Consider the following 20,790-nt stretch of genomic DNA (forward strand, 5'->3'; position numbering starts at 1 on the left):
TAGCATCTTTATGACCGGAGCGAACTGTAGAGTAGGATCCTTCCATGATGCTGTTAGTTGGATCTGATTCTGAATCAGGCAGACATATTACTGATGCTAATGTTTAGACCCAATGTTATGTGCTAATGTCATTTATTTTTATTTTTTTTTTATTTGTACTTTACATACAAGAGTTGGAGCTCCAACCATAGTAAAGTTTTCTACTACAACCTTGCATTTTACAGTTTACAGTCTGTATCTAATGGAAAATATTCGACAATAGTCAGAAATTATGAACATGTTTAATCAGTTTGTTGTACAACATTATAGCCTTTATAGTCTGGGGTGAGGAGAAGGAAGAGGATCCAAGGCCACCACTGTACTGTAGACCAGTTGCGTAGTTATGGACCTTTTTTCTCTCTGTCTACGTGGTAAGTAAACATCCCGACTTGACCATCTTATTCCTTCCCACACTTCCACCCTTTCCCCAAGAAAGAAAGAAAAAAAAGTTGTCAGTGTTTTTTTTTTTTTTTTTTTTTCTTCATTCCTGGTGGTGTGGATATCATGTAGCATCAAAGAGGTCGTCACCTGTTGTGTTTCAGTAATCGGCTGGTGGTAGTGTGATTTTCCTTACAAAGTCTTCATACTTCAACATTCCGTCAGGCCCAACATGAGCCTCTTGAAAGAGGTCATCCACTGGAAATGGATTAAAAATAAAAACTGCTAATTCATGAGCTCCAATCAGGTGGAAAATGTACAACTAAACAAAAATCTACTGCACTGACAACGTTTAGGCCCTGACCTGACACTGGAAAATATTCTGAGGATTTGACCATGGTTTTGTATTGCAGAAATGCTGTGAAATTTTTACATTTTTCTTTTCAAGCTCCCCATAGAAGTCAGCAAAAAATACAAAACTGCACAGTGAGCATGAGTTTACATTAAATCACATCCACTTTCCTTCATCTGTTAAAGACCTTTCTCCAAATTTTACCGGACATGAGATGTAATAGTGGATGACTGAAGAACAGAATAAAACTTTTTTTTTTTTTTTGCTTTTCTGTTCAATTCAAGTATATGGAAGCTAATGAGTTAATTTTTGTTGAGCCCAAATGGCCATGAGCAGGGAATTTTTAACTGGGGGCGTGTACTTCTTTCCCTTGACTGTTGCGGCCTGCTTATGATTGGTCTATGTCATACAGGGAGAAAACTGACTGATGGCAAAATATCTTGGCAATGGTGATCCCAAATAAAAAATGACATTAGATAAAACGTTACATTTGCTCTGCAGTCACTATTACATCATGTATCAAATTCAACATTGAAAAATTTGGTGAAAGGTCCTTTTAGTGCAGTGGATTTTCGAATTAAAAACTGCAGGCTTTGTGCTACGTATGAACATGGTCTTAGTCTTTTCAGGCCTGTGAATATGGACTTTGAAAATCCCAGTGAACAAACGAATTTAACACAATATACATTTGTTTCTATTTTCTGTATTAGGCCGGGGTCACACTTGCGAGTACAATGCGAGAAACTGGCGCACGAATACCCGGCACTGCTGCCGGAACTCGGGACCGCAGTGTGCGGCTGCATAGAAATACATGCAGCCGCACACTCCTGTCTGAGTGCCGGGTATCGATGTGAGAGACTCGCATCACACTCGCAAGTGTGCCCCGGCCGTGAGCGGCATTTACACTGAAAGGTAATTGTGAATGATTGTTCTTGCTAACGTTCGTTTCATGAGTCTTACTGTGTAAACTGGCAGCTGATCACCTGGAGAATGAGCAAAAAGCTCGTTCATCAGGTGAAATGATCATTTCTGCAGCACAAAAGATTCTTGTTCTCAGCATTGCATCGTCCTGTGTAAACATGGCTTAGACTTCTAAGAACAATGGCTGCCTGTGTGAAGTAAGTGAAGTACTTTTTTCAGAGTCTCGGATGAGACTCACACATTCAAGTCTATGGGTGGATAAAAAAAAATCAAGTCAATTTCCATTCTAAACCTAGGAAACTGTGTTCATGTACTTTTTTTTAGTGCAGATGCATAAAAGGAAGGCATACAAATATCACATGGACATAGGAAAACGGACATGCTGATGTCACATGATTGAAAAGTAGAAAAAAAAAAAGGTCCAAGTTTACTGGATGAGACTCAGATGGTGTGTCATATGCTCGTCTGCAGCCGCCTTTACTCGTACCTTCCTCAGGTGTTAACTTTTCTCCCATTCTGGTTAGTTTCGCCTTGAGCTCCTCCAGGGGAATCATTCCATTCTTTTGTCTGTCTGTCATCAGCATGGCTACAAGGATCTCATTCTCAGGGTCTTCCTGCTTCTGCTGACGATACATAATGGTCAAGAAAGTTGAGAAATCAACTTCTCCATCTTTCCCTGAAGAGTAGAGACAAATGTTATTAATAGTGGTTATGTACATGTAACGTGTTATCCGAGTATCTTGGACGTGCTCGATTAATATGTTCGAGTCCCTGCGGCTGCATGTTTTGCAGCTGTTGGCCAAACCCTGCATCTGTTGTGACTGTTCAACAGCCATGAATCATGCAGCCGTGCGGACTCAAACATATTATTCGAGCACACCCAAGATACTTGGGTAACACCCGAGCACGTTCGCTCATCAGTAACTGTTAATGATTGTTCTGCCCCCTTACAGAATCACGTTATCGGCAGCACGTTCACTGTTAACACGGGGCGATGTGCTGCCGATAACAATAATTTATTCCGGCTAAAAAAATTCAGTCTCCCAACAATAGGGTGTTTTGTTCATTCATTGGGAGAATGCCGGACTTTTTTGCACATGGGTCAGCAATTGAGAACAAGAGACTTTACGGACTCTCGTTCACTGATTCTCGGCCCACCTAAATGCACCTTTATTTTTTCCAATCAGTATGGCAGGAACACATTTTTGGGGGCTCTTGGTGGTTTGGCTTAATTGCTGTTTTGCAACATTGCTCTTCTATTATAAACCATACAATATGGTAAACAATGTGTTGCATACGTAGACTTGATTTAAATGACTTTAAAGGATGAGAAAAACATTGGTGAAACAATACCGTAAGTCTCCAGTTTGTGTTTGGTATGTGGAAGCTAAGCTTATTCACTTAAAGAGTTAATCCCCCAATAACCAAGTTATTCTTTATCTGTGGGAAAATCTTGCTGATCACTTAGGTCTGATCCTAAAAACGGAGCCTGGCAGTTCCAACCTAAATGGAGCGAAGGTGCGTATACTCCACTCGATTGTTTATGGGATTAGCCGAGCGCTGCACTCTGCAGTCCCATAGACAATAGAGCAGAGGTTGAGCATGCGCAACTCCACGCCATTCAGAACGGGCCTCTCTTTGGGTCCCAGTAGTCAGACCCCCCTGTGATCAGCATGTTAACCCATATTCAATGGATAAGGATAACTTTTTTGAAAATAATCCTTTAACTCCTTCATGACGGAGCCCTTTTTAGTTTTTAAGTGAGGGCTTATTTTTTTGCGTGCCAAGCTGACGTTTTTAATTATACCTTTTTGCTGCAGATACGATTTTTTGATCCCCTGTTATTGCATTTTAATAAAATGTTGTGGCGACCCAAAAAATGTAATTCTGGCGTTTTGACGTTTAACGATCGGGTTAATTCCTTTTTTATATTGATTGGGCGGCGCTTACAGCAATCCGGCAGTGACAACCATAGAGGTCTGCAGGAGACTTCTGGTTGTCATGCCGACCCATCAGTGACAGGGTCACCAATGGGCGGGATTTCCGGTGCGATTGCTGTAAGCGTGCGTTAAATACCGCTGTCAGTTTCACACTGTTATTTAATGGGTTAACAGCTGCGGGTGGATTACGTTTCCACCCGTGGCTGTTCTGGGCACATGTGGAAAAAACCCTTGTGGTATTGCACTTTTTTTTTTTTTTTTTTTTTGCAATTTCACCGCACTTGGATTTTTTTTTTTTCCCCCCATTTTCAAGTACTCAATATGGTAAAACCAATGGTGTCGTTCAAAAGTACAACTTGTCCCGCAAAAAACAAGCCCTAACATGGCCGTATTGACAGAAAAATAAAGTTATGGCTCTGGGAAGAAGGGGAGCGAAAAACAGAAACACAAGAATGAAAAAGGGCGGCAGGGTCTCTAAGGGGTTAAATATATGGATCCAGTTGAAATAAGTTTCAGGCAGACAAAAAAAGTTGTCTGCATAACTTTTTTTCTCAATGGATGATTATTGGACATGTGAACAGAGCCTTACGCTGATTTTAGCTGAAAGCAGCCATGTTTATTTTTTAATTCAGTACAACTCCATTTTAAAGAGACCATTATAAACACAAGTGAAATGACACACTATGTGATATCTAGTGCATGGCTCGGGGCGGCGGTGCCTGCGTCTCTACGTCACGGTCTGGGAGTCCTTGGCTCGTGTACTGTAGGCATGTCTCTGTACTGGTTTTGTGTAGTGTGTTCCTTTAACGATATTTCATGCATTGCATCAAAACTCGCCCCGGCGCCACAGAAAAACCTCATCCATGAGTCCGATAATAATCTGTTTCTCACTAATTCCTACCGATTTTCTGCACCTGCAGGTGACGGTTTACTTCGACAGGAGTAGGACAAGTCCCCAAGCAACGCATTACAGTCAGGAGGTCTTCAGAGGGAATCTTGCCTTTTCCCTTTTTATCATACAGGTTAAAGCATTCTTTGAACTCTGTGAGACAGTGACATGACGGTACAATACATCATGGGAACAAAGTGTTACACGCACAGCACATTTTATCCAGCAAGGTCATACATAGAGAGGGGGCCATAAGACTGCGCAGTGCCTGTTTTTTTTTTTTGCCCCAATCTGTTGATATTAGGGTATTTGTTTCCACCTAACCTTGTGCATGTGAACAGCACCATAGACTATACTGGAGTTTTCTATCCATGGAATTAAGTGCATGAAAAACTGACGTATCAGTGAGACCTCAGGTCAGTTTCTCATATTAGTCTTTATTTTCTCATATGTGAAAAACGGTCTGTGTTTTTTGCGTTTTTTTTTTTTTGTTTTTTTTTTTAGTGTGCAGAATCCAGTTTTGGTCCTAGTGTCAGAATAGTACAAAGACTGAAAACTTTTTTTCTAATATGAAGAAAAAAAATGTTTCGCTTCGCCTACTCATACAATCAAATACAGAGAGCGCATGGATGACATCCGTGTGCTATTTGTTTTTGTTTTATCGTGGGGCCATTGACTCATTGGTGAGTTTGATCCACAACATGCAAAAAAGTAGGACAGGTCTCCATTTTTACAACTGGTCTGCAAAACAAAGACAAGTGAGAAGACGTATTCATTGTTAAAGGTCTGTGATCTATCTGCAAAAATAACATCCATACATACCGAAAAACTGACGTGTGAACGAGTGCTTACTGTGAGGGTACTGTTACACTTAGCGATGCACCAGCGATCCCGACAACGATATGGATCGCTGGTGCATCGCTAAGTGGTCGCTAGTGAGCTGCCACACAGGCAGATCTCACCAGCGACATAGCAGCGGTCGGGGGTCGCTACTTACCTGTCAGACGCGGCGATCCTGACGTCCACGCGTCGCTCGTCGGTGCCACAGGGAGCGCCCGACGAGAAATGGTCCAGGACGTTCTAGCGCAATCGGCAGCGGGGGAGCGGTCGGAGGTAAGTATCAGACATAGCGATATCGCTATAACGTCACAAAATCAGTGACGTTACAGCGATATTGCTAGCGATATCCCTATGTGTAACGGGGGCTTGAGGGGAGATTTTCTCAGACCAGAGCTGTGTGTACATGGAAAACGCTCGTATATATGCTGTTCTATGGGTTTGTGCATATGTCCGATTTTAAAGGGTGTTGGGGACCATCGGAGCACTGGTGCTGATGTAGCAACAGATCTAACAGGTGAGTTAAAGACATTGTCCCGCTTCTACATAAGGAGGGAAGAGGCGCCTTTAGCGTAGTGTTTTTGACAGCTTGCTGATTAAAGATTGATGCCCTAGCCCAAGAATATTCATCCAATTAAAAAAGTAAAAAAAAAAAAAAGACTCCTTTGATAGCCATCACTGACAATTAGCTAAGCTAAATATAAGATAAAATTGATATTAAGGTAAAAACATTGAGGTTTATTTTACTTCTTGAATTTCTCAATACAGATGTATCGATGAGTTGCACCAGATACAAGTCATAGGTGGGCTTAATAGTTTGCTTTGCGTTAATTTGCCGTCATTTCTGTGTCAATCATTGCCCAATCTTATAGTAGAATAAACCGCACCGAATAGGAGAAACAGAAAAGCAGACCTGATAGACATGATGGCAACGTCAAACAAAGCAAACTACGACAATCGCTGCCAAATCTTCTACCAAAATGGACAAGGCATCACATACTATCACCAGAATTGTCCTTCCCGACTCCCCAAAACTTACTCTGAATTTCATCCTGAGACAGGAACTTGGTCTGCAGAAAACACAAAATCAGTTACCTAAGCATCGTATGGCCAACATATAAGGACAAGTAGAATCTGCAAATGATGGAGGAGTACAGCAAAGAAAAGGTATCGGCCATACAGCAGGGCTCGTACTGATCTACGGGCGCAGGTATATTTCTGTATGATCATAACCTACCATCTCTCGTCTCTGTGCTGTTCCTTCTTCCTGCTCTGTATGAGATGTTAAAGTCCACACAGGAAGAACATCCAGCCACTTCTATCATGGAGACACGGGGTCAGATTCCACCATTATCCACCAGGTAACCGGTCCTATTACCCTCATAAAGCAGCTGTCACACAGGACTCCTGTTACAATGAAGTATTTATGAGGTGTACACAGAACACAACCTCTTGGATGATTCCCATACTTACGGACTAGAAAAAAGAGTACTGTATTAACCCTTCATTTTCGGTATGTGATACATTAACTTGAGGGCTCATACTTATCTGCATATATAACGGACTAGTGCAATACGATAAAAAAAAAAAATCCAAATTAGGCTAGATTCACACTAGCGTTTTTTTTGCGCGCTCGTTTGGAGCGCACATCAAACGCTTGTAAACGCAGCGTTTTTTTGGAACATAATCATGCGCTGAAAGCCGAAAAAAGCAGCGATTATATGCGTTTGTAAGCGTTTTGCATGCATTTGCGTGATTATTGCGCATAATGTCACAAAATCATTGACCAATATACTCCACCAATTGGACAGAAGTGGGCGTGTGTTATTGGAATTCCTTATCTAGACCCAGTTTACAGCTATTCCCAGTTGCTAGCAGTTTTTGATGAAGACATGGATCTGCGCTGGAAGAGCTTTCACTTCAACTTGGATCTGGACATTATGATGGCTCAAGCTTATGCAGTTGCTTGCCATGAACAAAGAAAGAGAGAGATACAGTGAAGACGGCAGCGGCGGCGTTTGTGGATACATCCAATTATTGAACTCCGGGAGAGCCGTGGAACGTACCACACCCTCTACGGCGAGCTACAGGCAAACCCGGATAAATTTACGGATTACACACGGATGTCCCAACAAAGCTTCATGTATTTACCAGGTCATGTACAAGATGTCAACCGTAGACAGGACACACAGCTCCGTCGTGCGATTCCTCCCGAGGAACGGCTCCTGGTCACATTACGGTAGGTAACCACTGACTGCATGATAGTATTGGTTCTTTGATGTAGTAGTATATTATGGCAGAATTCTTGATCTGCCATGTACTTAACAAAAGTATGCTGCATTGGTTTGAGGCCTTTTTTTAAAGAAAAGGATGCATTTTTATTTATTGGTGTGCCCCTTTTTTTTAATGTGTTAAAAATCCCTATACACAAATATAAATTCTTGTTGTTTCTTTGTGTCCCAGATTCCTGGCTAATGGATAGACCCTCTCTACTCTGCACTTCCAGTTCAGTCTTGGAATATACACCTTGTCTGGAATAGTTGCGGACACCTGTCGGGCTTTGTGGGACGTTCTCTGTCCAGAATTTATGCCCCTGCCCACCGTGGAAAAGTGGCTTGAAAATGCAGAAAGATTCTGGACAGTCTGCAATTTCTCTAATTGTTTGGGTGCGGTGGATGAGAAGCACGTCAGGATTATAAAACCCAAGAGAACTGGATCAGAGTACTACAACTATAAAAAGTACTTTTCTACAGTACTGATGGCCATTTCTGATGCAGACTAAGTTTGTTGCAGTGGAAATTGGGGCATTTAGGCGTGGGAATGACTCCCAGGCTTTTAAGAATTCAGACATGGGACGGAGGTTGTATGGCAACCAGTTCAATTTCCCCATGCCACGGCCTCTTCCCAACACGAAGGTCTGCCACAGCCCTTTGTAATGGTTGGGGATGAGGCATTCCAGATGTGCCAACACCTGCTCAAACCATACTCCAGTCGGGACTTGGACCACACTAAAATAATTTTTAATTACAGGTTGACCAGGGCCAGAAGAACTGTAGAGTGTGCCTTTGGTATACTAGTATCCAGATGGCGAATTCTCTCCACAGCCATTAATCTTAAACTAGAAACTGTGGATGAGGTGGTGAAGGCCTGTGTGGTTCTACACAATTTTGTGATGGATAGAGAGCACCCTAGTTTTGAACTAGATGATTCCTCTCCTAACCCCTTGCCTGAATTTAATCAGCACCCTCTACAGTCATCTGTCATCTGTAGTAGGGCAAATGAGGGACCAATTTGCGGCCTATTTCACCTCTGATGTTGGACGGGTGGCCTAGCAAGAGCAAATGGTGTAACCTAATTTTTATGTGTTGTGTATGTTAATAAAACGCCTGTGTTTATACCTGTATGGTTTTTCTTCAAAGTATGATACAACGCCAGGTTCATGACCATATGACGTGTATTTTCAACATCATCTCCTCACTTTGTAAACACACATATAGAGTATGACGTTGTTTAGAACTTGACTCACCAACTCCAGTCCTCAAGGTACACCAACAGATCATGTTTTCAGGATTCCCTTTGTATTGCACAGGTTATCACAATTATCACGTGAGCAATACTAAGGAAATCCTGAAAACATGATCTGTTGGTGGGCCTTGAGCACTGGAGTTGGGGAACCCTGGTTTACAAGGTCTATTTATAATAACCTTGGATTGTATTCTAAACAGTAAAATGATGTTACAAAACACCATAGTAGATTAACTGATAAGAATACTCATCAAGGTAACAATAGATAGGCCTTGCAATCAACACCATCATCTATTACGTCTAACTGAGCAAAGACACTGAGGCCATGTAAAAAATGCAAGTCATATAGATTTTTCTTATTTGCAAATACATATCTCCAAAATTGACACTCGAAACGTGTGATTTCTGGAGCTATGTGTACACAAAAAAGAACAGTGTACAGCATAGTGTGTGTAGGCGGCAAAAGACACATTAACCAAACATTATTTGAACACAAAATATTCAACATTTATTTTTTTTAATAAAATTATTATCACTTTGAAGGACGTTTGGGAGAAGTGTTGGATACTTTGGGGATGTGGAGAGAGGATGAACGGCTGGAAACTGAGGAAGGGGTTCTAAGTGAAGATGCTACTAAATTACTGGGGGAAGGGAGGTCAGGCATGATAAAGGAGGAAGGTTGTGAAACATTGGAAGGAGAGGGGGGGATTGAGTAACAAAGTCTTTTGTTTTTTCTTCCTTGGGGCAGGAGTCACCTGCCTGGACCGACTACCACCGTGTGACCGCCTTCCATGGCTTGACCGCCTAGAGCTGCTGGTCCGTGGACAATGTGAATAAAAAACAAAATGAGGGTCTCCCCTAGGGTGCTCGGTAGTGGTGCTGGCGGTGCTCCTTGTAGGTGAAATGGTGGTGTCGGTGCTCATGGAAGGTGAACAAGAGGAGCAGGGCCGGAGTTGTAGCCTCACCTTGCCGCCTTTACACATCCCCACAAGCAGCGCCCCAACCCCACAGACTCAGAAGAAGGAGAGAACCCCACACGGTGCGAGATAGCTGAATGATCGACTATATATCTCGCACCGTAAGTGATAACGGTGAGGAGGCCACTTGTAGAAGTCTGGCTCAACATCTGCGCCAATTCACCTTGGAAATACGAATCCAAACCAAAGCAGCATTTCTCCTCATTGATGCTGCTATTCCACCCAGAGACCCCTAAGGCTACTTTCACACTAGCGTCGTGTGACGTACGTCGCAATGCGCTGTTTTGGAGAAAAAACGCATCCTGCAAAGTTGCCCGCAGGATGCGTTTTTTCTCCATAGACTTGCATTAGCGACGCATGGCCACACGTCGCATCCATCGTGCGACGGATGCGTCGTGTTTTGGCGGCCGCGACGCACAAAAAAAAGTTACATGTAACTTTTTTTGGGTGTCGTGTCTGCCATTTTCGACCACGCATGCGTGGCCCCGTTGTGCAAATCTTTCACAACGTGCGTCGGTACGGGCCCGTCACAATGCATCGCTAATGCAAGTCTTTGGAGAAAAAACGCTTCCTGCGGGCAACTTTGCAGGATGCGTTTTTTCTCCAAAACGGCGCATTGCGACGTACGTCACACGACGCTAGTGTGAAAGTAGCCTTAGATTTATATCACTACATAGAAAGCAGCAACCAGAGATGGGCACACAGCCACCAGCCAGCCATGTGTCTGCACAGGCCCTATCACCATCAGCCTCAGGACATCCTCAAGCTAAAGGGCCACCTGCAGCATCAGGGTCACCATAGACATAGTTTATTCGGTCGTCCATGACAGCACCACCTGAGAGGGGATCCGCCCTCCGGGAACAGGAAATCCTACAGATACATAAGGGCGGCACCTCTCCCACGCATCAGTTGGTTTCCTGTTCCTGGAGGACAGGATTCCCTACAGATTATGCCAGCATGGACAAAGGAATCCCCAGGCCGACTGTCCGACTCAGGTAGCGGGGTGGTCTCCTACCTCGGGCAGTGCGGAGTCCCCTGGAAGCGCCACGGTGGTCCGCGCAGGGTTCCATGTCAATGTGCGGAGCAGGTGGGAGCGGGGTCCGGAGGATGCCCGTCTCCTGGGCCAGCGCCGGCAGGTAAGTATGGCCTTTACCTCCCCTGATCCCGGTCCGGATTCGTGGTGCGGTCCCCTCGCGATCGGAGGTGACGCTGCGGGGGCGGGGCTGGGGGCCTGCGCTTCCTCTCCTGCGCCCGGACCGGATGTGGCGTGGTGGGGGGCAGGGCCAGCGGCGCCAGGCCGGAAGTCGGGTGCCGGTGTTTTTCCTTTCTCCCCCTGTGTCGCCGGGCGCGTCGGCGCGGACGCCGACAGAGCGGTGGGGGCGGGGGGGGGCGGCACGCATGGGAGTGATATCGGGGGAGGAGGCAAAAATCAGCCCCTGGCCACATCACCTGCGAACCCGGATGACCGGGGGGGACAAAAAGGGCACGGAGGCACTAACGAGCGGCTTCAGCTCGGATGCAGGATGGACGAGCAGGAAGCTCTCGTGCCAGCTGGACAAAGAGCAGGAACGTACCTCAGAGAGGTCCCAAACCAGCTCCCAGCAAAAGAAGAAACGAACCGGCCATAGAAGTTCCTCCAGGCCAAAGGATCCAGCTCGCCCCCCTCCGTGATCCGGTACCTACGCCTTCTGCTCAGGGTAAGAGATCTTCGTGAATGTGCCCTGATGCAGTGTCCCCCTTATGTTTTTCCTCCTATAGGGGAAGAAATGTACTGACAAGGCAAAAAACAGGGAATGCGCCCTGTGTAAATGCCCCTTGCCGGATGCCTGCCCTAAAAGGCTGTGCCAGTCATGCATACGGCAGATGGTGGCAGAAGAGACCCCTGACTTCGCTACAAGTCTAAGGGAAATTATCAGAGCGGAGGTTAAAGCCCTTAAAACTGTACCCCAGGGGGAGTCATCTAGGAAGAGAAAGAGGGCAAGCTTCTCAGAGTCAGGCTCTTCAGCAGACCCTGGAGGGAACGAAGACTCCTCAGAACCCTCCACATCCGCGTCCTCTTCAGAGGAACACGCCAGCCGTTTCTGTCTAGGTCTTGACCAAGTGGACAAACTAGTCAAGGCAGTCAGGACTACCATGGGAGTAACAGATGCCAGACCTGAACGGTCAGCACAGGACCTAATGTTTGGGGGGTTAGACCCCAAGAAACGAAAGTCGTTCCCGTTGAACGACAAGGTCCAAAGTTTGATTAATAGAGAATGGAGGAAACAGGAAAGGAAAGGCTCCCTACCACCAGCCTTTAAACGGCGATATCCCTTTGAGGACCCTATGGTGAATAAATGGGACAAAGCCCCGAAACTGGATGCAGCAGTGGCTAAAGCGTCCAAAAAATCCACTATTCCCTTTGAGGACATGGTCTCTTTGAAGGATCCGCTGGATAAAAATGCTGACTCCTACATGAAAGGCACATGGGAAATGTAAGCTGGCGCCCTGAGACCGGCAGTCGCAGCTACCTGCACGGCCAGATTTATGATGGTGTGGTTGGACCAATTAGAGACACAGCTAGTGAAAAAAAGCCTCGAGGGAGTCTATCTTAAAAACCCTACCTACCATCCAGGATGCGGCAGCCTTCTTAGCCAATTCTTCAGCAGACTCTGCGAGAATGGCGGCCACCGCCGCAAGACTTTCAAATGCAGCCCAACGGGCTATATGGCTGAAATGCTGGCCCGGGGATATCCAGGCCAGATCCCGGCTTTGCTCCATCCCATGTGAGGCAGAATATTTATTTGGGCCCGTCCTAGATGAACTCCTAGAGAAAGCGGGCGATGATAAAAAGAAATTTCCTTCCCTACCCACCACTTCCTATAGGCGTCCCTTTGCTAGGAAGAGATTTTTTCGGAGGAGGTCATCCAGGGACCGGGGCAGATGGGAAGATAAGAGAAGAAAAGGTACCGGGTTTATGTTTGGAGGGGGACGCCAAGAAGCATCCCGTGAGTCCAAGAAACCTCCCCAATAACTAGAGGCCCCGGTGGGAGGTAGACTATCGGCCTTCTGCCCAGCCTGGTCGCAGATCTCGAACAGTAACTGGATCCTGGGGTTGGTGGCCACAGGCCTAAAGCTCGAATTTGCCTGTGTCCCCCAGAACAGCTTTAGAGCCACTCTGCTTAGATCTTCCTTGGCAGAACAAACTGCCCTAGAATCTGAGGTTATTGATCTATGCCAGAAGGGGGGGTACTGATAAAAGTACCAGAGGCAGAGAAGGGCGAAGGCTTCTACTCCCCCCTATTTTTGGTCCGTAAACCGGATAATTCCTACAGGACCATAATTAATCTGAGGGCGCTTAACAGATACCTAGTCATTCAACCTTTCAAAATGGAAACGATCAGCTCCACAATAAAGTTGCTATTTGAAAATTGTTTTATGGTGGTGTTGGATTTAAAGGACGCTTATTACCATATACCCATCTATGCGTCTCATCGGCGTTTCCTTAGAGTGGCAGTTCATTTGGAGGGGTTGTTACAGCATTTCCAGTATGTCGCCCTTCCCTTTGGTATAGCAGTTGCCCCCCGGGTGTTCACTAAAGTTATATCGGAAGTTATGGCCCATCTACGGGAGGCAGACATCCTAGTAATCCCCTACCTGGATGACTTCCTAATCGTAGGAAAAACAGCAGCCCACTGTCTGGATCATTTGCAGAAAGCAAAATTGGCTTTAGAAAAATTAGGGTGGCTATTAAATATCAAAAAATCCCATCTACAGCCCAGGAAGGTCCAGCAGTTTTTGGGCTTAACCCTTGATTCACAAAATCAGGAATGTTGTCTTCCCCCAATAAATTGGTCCGCCTACGCCAGCAGGTCTTGAACGCCTCTAATAGCCCTTCCATGTCTCTCAGGAAAGCAATGTCCCTCCTGGGTTCTCTCTCATCCTGCATCCCCGCATTGCGATGGGCCCAGTTCCACACAAGGGTGCTACAGGGTGAGGTTTAACGCCACCAAAATAATCCTGGGCGGGTATCTAGAAGGCCAGTTGACTCTATCCCAACACACTTTGAGGTCGCTTGAATGGTGGCTAGACGAGAACAATCTAGCCAGAGGGGTACCCTGGGAATATAACATAACCCGGGTAGTCACCACGGACGCAAGCCCTACGGGTTGGGGGGCCCACATGGGGGGACACCTTGATTCAAGACCTGTGGGATAGTCATCAGTTGGAAATGTCCTCCAACCTGAAAGAACTAACAGCCGTAGAGCAGGCAGTTAAAAACCTTCTTGTGTATCTACAGGGGCACCATGTTCGTATATTCTCCGACAATCAGGTCACCGTGGCTTACATCAACCACCAAGGCGGCACTCGGTCCAAGTCCCTGATGGAGGTAGCAGAACGGCTGTTCCAGTGGGCAGAGCAACATCTCCTGTCTTTAACAGCCCTGCACATAAAAGGAAAAGAAAACACCACGGCAGACTTCCTCAGCCACAACCTCCTAAAGCAGGGAGAATGGTCCTTAAAAGCGTCCATCTTCAACCAGATAGTACAAAAATGGGGACAGCCAGAATTTGACCTCTTCGCCACCAGAGAAAACAGGAAGGTGCATCAGTTCTGCTCCCTGAATCCCAGGGAGAACCCTCTGGCAGTAGATTCTCTGTTAATCAAATGGGACTTCAGGCTAGCATACGCCTTTCCTCCCCTGACTCTACTACCCCTGGTGATGAGGAAAGTCAGGAAGGACAAAGCGAGGGTCATAGTGATCGCCCCGTTTTGGCCCAGGAGGGCATGGTTCTCATGCCTAAGGACCATGTCGGTATCCGACCCTTGGGTCCTACCAGACATCCCAGACCTCCTGTCCCAGGGCCCAGTTTACCATCCTCAGGTAGCTGGCCTACATCTGACGGCGTGGATTTTGAACGGGCACTACTAAGAGAGAAAGGGTTTTCCCCGGCCCTAATTAACACCCTTCTTAAAAGCAGAAAGACGGTTACAACAAAAATCTATGTCAGGATCTGGAAGAAATTCCTTCAGAGTTCAGGCGTAGTAGCTGGACAGTCCACTCCCATAGCACAGATCTTAGAGTTCTTGCAAAAAGGTCTGGATATGGGACTCTCCACCAGCACCCTTAAGGTACAGGTGTCAGCTCTAGGGGCACTGTTCAACTGCAACATCGCCAATAACCATTGGATCAATAGGTTCATTAAAGCAACAGGCAGGTCCAGACCGATAGTGAAGAATAAATTCATGCCATGGGATCTAAACCTAGTTCTTACGGCCATGACAGAGGACCCGTTTGAACCTATATCATCAGCTTCCACGAAAAACCTGTCCCTTAAAGTAGCTCTCCTGGTGGCGTTGACATCTGCCCGAAGAGTGAGTGACATCCAGGCACTATCTAGACTTCGTCCTTACATACAATTCAAGGATGATAGGGTAATTCTTACACCCGATCCGGCATACCTGCCTAAAGTAGCCTCCAGTTTCCATAGAACTCAGGAGATAGTTCTTCCATCCTTCCTCCCTAATCCCACAAACGATAAGGAAAGGAAGTTACACACGCTAGATGTTAGGAGATGTCTCCTAGAGTACCTGGCAGTCACCGACCCCTGGAAAAAAGATAATGCCTTATTTATTTCCTATCAGGGCACTAGAAAGGGCCTTAGGGCTTCAAAAAGTTCGCTAGCGAGATGGATTAGGGAGGCCATTTCTTTAGCATACACCTCCAAAGGCAAACCGGCCCCTGGCAAGCTGAGGGCGCATTTCACCAGGGCCATGGCAACTTCATGGGCAGAGAGATCGGAGGTATCAATCGACCAAATATGTAAGGCACCTTTTATAACCATTATAGACTAGACCTGGGTGCTTCCTCAGACCTCTCCTTTGGTGTCAGGGTTCTGCAGGCTGTAGTCCCTCCCTAAAGTAATTATTACTCTCTGTAATTCGCTCAGGTGGTGCTGTCATGGACGACCAAATAAAGTCGTAGTTACTCACCGGTTAACGGTATTTTTCGGAGTCCATGACAGCACCCGTACATTCCCTCCCTTTAGTTTAATTGGGTGTGCACTTCTTCCTCTTATATGTACACGGGTAATTGATAGTCGTGTAGAGTATTGTATATAAATTATGCTATTAACCATTGTGGTCCTCTTGTGCTCTGCAAACCAACTGATGCGTGGGAGAGGTGCCGCCCTTATGTATATGTAGGATTTCCTGTTCCCGAAGGACGGATCCCCTCTCTCAGGTGGTGCTGTCATGGACTCCGAAAAATACCGTTAACCGGTGAGTAACTACGACTTTTCGCACCAAGTAGAAGTATGACATCATGTTCTTCCCAGCCATTCCAACAATGTTGCCCATTGCAGGCACCAACACTCATGGCCTTCGCGCTAGGATCCTAGCTTTGAACCTACTAGACCTGATACCTATGGCTCCACACCATACCTATACCACCCCCTAATAACCCATCGCCACCTTTTTTGTCAAAGGTAGTCACCCCTCATCGTTCTACCCAACCTAACCCAGCTTCCAGTCCACCCTTCTCCCATCACCTCCCTCATTCTCTAATTTGTAACTGTATTGTATGTTACATTTTTTAGAGGTTTTTGCTTTTTTTACATAACATTTTGGCTGACTTAAGCCTTTTTTTCATTTTTTATGTTGTAAAGCATAAAGGAATTGTCATTAATGATGAGAAAGGAGTTCGCTTTTTAATTTTGCATATATGTTTACAAACGAAAAGATACACGCTTGTTTTGACTTTCATTTTGGGCATTTTAACACACATACAGTGGGGAAAAAAGTATTTCACACTCCAAACTCCACTATGGTGAAGACCAAAGAGCTGTCAAAGCACACCAGAAACAAAATTGTAGCCCTGCACCAGGCTCTGAAGACTGAATCTGCAATAGGCAAGCAGCTTGGTGTGATGAAATCAACTGTGGGAGCAATAATAAAATGGAAAAAAAATACAAGACCACTGATAATCTCCCTCGATCTGGGGCTCCATGCAAGTTTTCACCCCATGTGGCCAAAATGATCACAATAACGGTGAGCAAAAATCCCAGAACCACACGGGGGGACCTAGTGAACGACCTGCATAGAGCTGGGACCGCTGTAACAAAGGCTACCATCAGTAACACACTATGCCGCCAGGGACTCAGATCCTGTAGTGCCAGAAATGTCCCCTTGTTTAAGCCAGTACATGTCCAGGCATGTCTGAAGTTTGCTAGAGAGCATTTGGATTATTCAGAAGGGTATTGAGAGAATGTCATGTGGTCTGATGCAACCAAAGTAGAACTGTTCGGTAGAAACAGAACTCGTCGTGTTTGGAGGAGACAGAATGCTGAGTTGCATCCAAAGAACACCATACCTACTGTGAAGCATAGGGGTAGCAACATCATCCTTTGGGGCTGTTTCTCTGCAAAGGGACCAGGACGACTGATCCGTGTACATAAAAGAATGAATGGGGCCATGTATCGTGAGATTTTGAGTGCAAACGTCCTTCCATCAGCAAAGGCATTAAAGATGAAACATGGATGGGTCTTTCCGCATGATAATGATTACAAGCACCACCGCCAGGGCAACAAAGGAGTGGCTTCGTAAGAAGCATATGAAAGTCCTGGAGTGGCCTAGCCAGTCTCCAGATCTCAACCCCATAGAAAACCTTTGGAGGGATTTGAAAGTCAGGGTTGCCCAGTGACAGACCCAAAACATCACTGCTCTAGAGGAGATCTGCATGGAGGAATGGGCCAACATACCACCAACAGTGTGTGCCAACCTTGTGAAGACTTACAAAAAAATATTTGACCTCTGTCATTGCCAACAAAGGATATATAACAAAATATTGAGATGAATGTTTGTTAATGACCAAATACTTATTTTCCACCATAATTTGCAAAATAAATCTTGCCAAATCAGACAAGGTGATTTTCTGGATTTGTTTTCTCATTTTGACTCTTATAGTTGTTGTTTACCTATGATGTCAATTACAGGCCTCTCTCATCTTTTTAAGTGGGAGAACTTGCACAATTGGTGGCTGACTAAATACTTTTTTCTCCACTGTAACCAAAAAACATAATAGTGCAAACGTCATACCACTAAATTATGTTACCATGGTTTGGACCTCTCAGACATCAGAAAGTAGTCTGCAAGAACTTCACGGACTCTGATGCCTTTAAGGATCCCTTCATCTGGAAAAAACCTGTGGAACTGGGCCAGAATTGTTAGCCAATCCTCCCTCAGTATCCACAGACACAGGCAAATTGTGTATATGGGTAAAATTGTGTAGTATTACACAGGCCTTAATGACACCATTGATATTTTGTTTGCTTAATTAGAGGGCATCAAAATGCCAAAGGCGCATTCAACCAGACACCGTGCCCAAGCAAGCCTGTAATTGAAAATTGTCAGTCAAGACCATGCCGAGGAAAGGCCTCATCAAATAGCGTGTGAGCTGAAAGGCCTCATCAGCCACAAGAACATATACTACCGGTTCGCCACTTGAGCCAGGGAGGATCCTTGAGGGTGGCACACCCATTTCATTGTTCATAAGCTGGACGACCCATTAAGGAAGAATTGAAGATTCTAGAATCTCTAGTTCTTACGTAGGCCCCAATATATACAATTACAAAACTGACACCTTGAAATGCGCTCCCAGTCATGGCTCCGGCACGATTTTGTTCTGAAGATGGTCTCACTAAGTGTAGTGCAGCATAGGAGACTCCAGTGCCAAAAAAAAAACTAAAATACAAAAGAAAATGTTAAAAATGTAAAACAAATATACATAACCAAATATTTGTGATAATATTACAAAATTTGGAGAACTACTTCTTAGGAAATCTGTCAAAGTATCATACAGCTCTAATTTCCTACATTAACCTAAAAATAAAACCAAAAACGTCATGGGGGACACAATATTTTATGTAAACAGACAACAGAAAGGAGATAGAAGGAGGCTGATGACTTTTAATCTGGGAAGGGGACTATATCCATGGGCCTTCCTAACACTAATATCAGCCAGCAGCTGTCTGCTTACCCTTTGCTGGTTCATTAAAACGGGAGAAACCAAGGCATTTTAAGTAGAAAATACATTTAAGTACAGTTACAGGCCATTGCAAGCCTCTGCTTCAGTACTCCACTTTAACCACCACCTCCTGTCTTTATTATTTATGTTTCTTTCAAAATTAACATTTTGTCTTATCCTTTTCCTATGCATATGTTTTAATTTAAAAAATGGAGTCCCCTGTGACTTCTATATGGTGGTCGGGTCCAGAGTCATGTTCGAATAGCCAAGCCAACCATGAGACACAAGTTTGGTCAAACACAACAAAGCAGGATGTCTACGCATACAATCATCCATACCACAAAATGGTTTTAGGACAACATTTAGACAAAGGGGAAATATTTCACATAAAAATGAGAAAAATCTCATCTTACCTCAGGGTAAGCAGCAGTCGTTCTTCTGCAGAAATACATCTGAGAAAGCGTGTGTTGTTAATTAGTAAGGCCTGGGCAAAGTTCCTCCAGTAGCCGGTCAAAGGTGGTCAGCAACATTGTACAGTAAGCATAAAACTTGTCTGGGTGCGTACGTAGATGGCCAAAATGCCCTCTTGTAGGCCATTTGCAGAAGAGTGGATGCACCCAGTATCTGCGACGCTTTCTTGGAGCATCAATGGGCGGATAACCAGTCCCAAATTCCTGGGATAACACCCAGTTAAACAGGAGCTGTTCAGTAGTATTCATTAGGTTTAGAGTGACCATAGCTGCAGGTTGGTTTTGCCAGAAAAAGACATTTTTTAAAGGGCTTTATATAGGCCCAGGAATCTAAAATGCCCTATATATAACATGCTAATTTGAAATTGCAAAAGGATGTGAAAAACGCATAGCATATGGACTGTATATGCATGCTACTTGAGAAAAATTGCATTCCACTCGCATGACCCTCGTCCGACTTTTCAGGAACAACACTGGACGGATTTTATTTAAGCTGATGAGTGTGAGCCCTAACACGCCATATCCTCATATTACCTCTGCTGGACTGGTGTAAGAACCTTGGGCACAAATCATCATTTGTTTTATTGATGTCACTTTCCCTTTTTTTTGTCTTGTAATATTCGCGGACAATATTTGTTCCAAATTCTTCAAAACAAAATAAAAATGCTCTTATTTTTGGCTTTCATAGGTTTTTTTTTGCGACTTTTCAACATCCAAAGTTGCAAATTCTTTGAAAAGTTGCAAAAATGCGCCAAACTGAAAACTCCCCCAAAAATTTTACTCCAGGAGAGGGTGTGGAGGCGGAGGGGGGGACTGGACCGACATGCGCCAAAAAAAGTGTCTTTTGGTGAAAGTCCCATTTGAAGATTCTAAAACATGTGGATATTAATGTGGTTGAGGAAACATCAAAAAGGACTAAAGTCACTTACAGAAAGAGCAAATTACTCAAGAAAAGTGATGAAACAGCAATGATGAGCGGGACCAAAGTGTTTTATGCCTGCAGCTAATGACTCTTTTAGGGCTTCCCAAGGGATGTAGGTCCCTTGGTAGTCAGAGCCGTCCACAGGCCACTTTCATTCTCCATTATAAATATTAGCGGAAGCCAATGTTAATGCTCACTTGTGAAAGCAAGGTCAGACCAGCAGTACCATCTTATGTCCATTCCCTGAATGTATTACATTCCACTGTATATATTGGTGCCATACTTCATCTACACTTTCCCTAGAAGTGAACGGTGCCTGCAACCACACTGCATCTTATTTAGATCAGTATTTCCTGCCATATTTGATCCATTAGAGGCTCGGTGGTGACAGACAACATAGCCGAAATATGCTGAAAAATACAGAGAGCACAAAACACATGGACATGAAAAATGGCATTAGTTGTACTTCTATATTTTCTTCCATACTTGAGGTCACGATCATTCATGTAAATGCGCTATTATCTTGCAACTCTGCA

General features: G+C 44.8%; 1 protein-coding gene across 2 annotated transcripts; it reads right to left on the reverse strand.

Moving 5' to 3' along the window:
• Nucleotides 1–265: 265 nt before the first annotated feature.
• Nucleotides 266–6,683, reverse strand: CALML4 (calmodulin like 4). 2 transcript variants are annotated; one of them, XM_073568943.1, is made up of 6 exons: nucleotides 6,594–6,664; nucleotides 6,396–6,426; nucleotides 4,532–4,672; nucleotides 2,178–2,366; nucleotides 568–675; nucleotides 266–460 (listed from the first exon to the last, which is right to left on the reverse strand). In XM_073568943.1, the coding sequence occupies exons 1-5, from the start codon at nucleotides 6,594–6,596 to the stop codon at nucleotides 578–580; spliced, it is 462 nt and encodes a 153-aa protein (XP_073425044.1). In that variant the 5' UTR covers nucleotides 6,597–6,664; the 3' UTR covers nucleotides 266–460; nucleotides 568–577. The 2 variants fall into 2 exon arrangements, with proteins under 2 accessions (XP_073425044.1, XP_073425045.1); XM_073568944.1 differs by lacking the exon at nucleotides 4,532–4,672 and having other exon boundaries at nucleotides 6,594–6,683.
• Nucleotides 6,684–20,790: the final 14,107 nt, after the last annotated feature.

This window comes from Dendrobates tinctorius, unplaced genomic scaffold (assembly GCF_039654945.1).
Source record: "Dendrobates tinctorius isolate UK_male_01 unplaced genomic scaffold, ASM3965494v1 ptg000022l, whole genome shotgun sequence".
Lineage (NCBI taxonomy): Eukaryota > Metazoa > Chordata > Amphibia > Anura > Dendrobatidae > Dendrobates > Dendrobates tinctorius.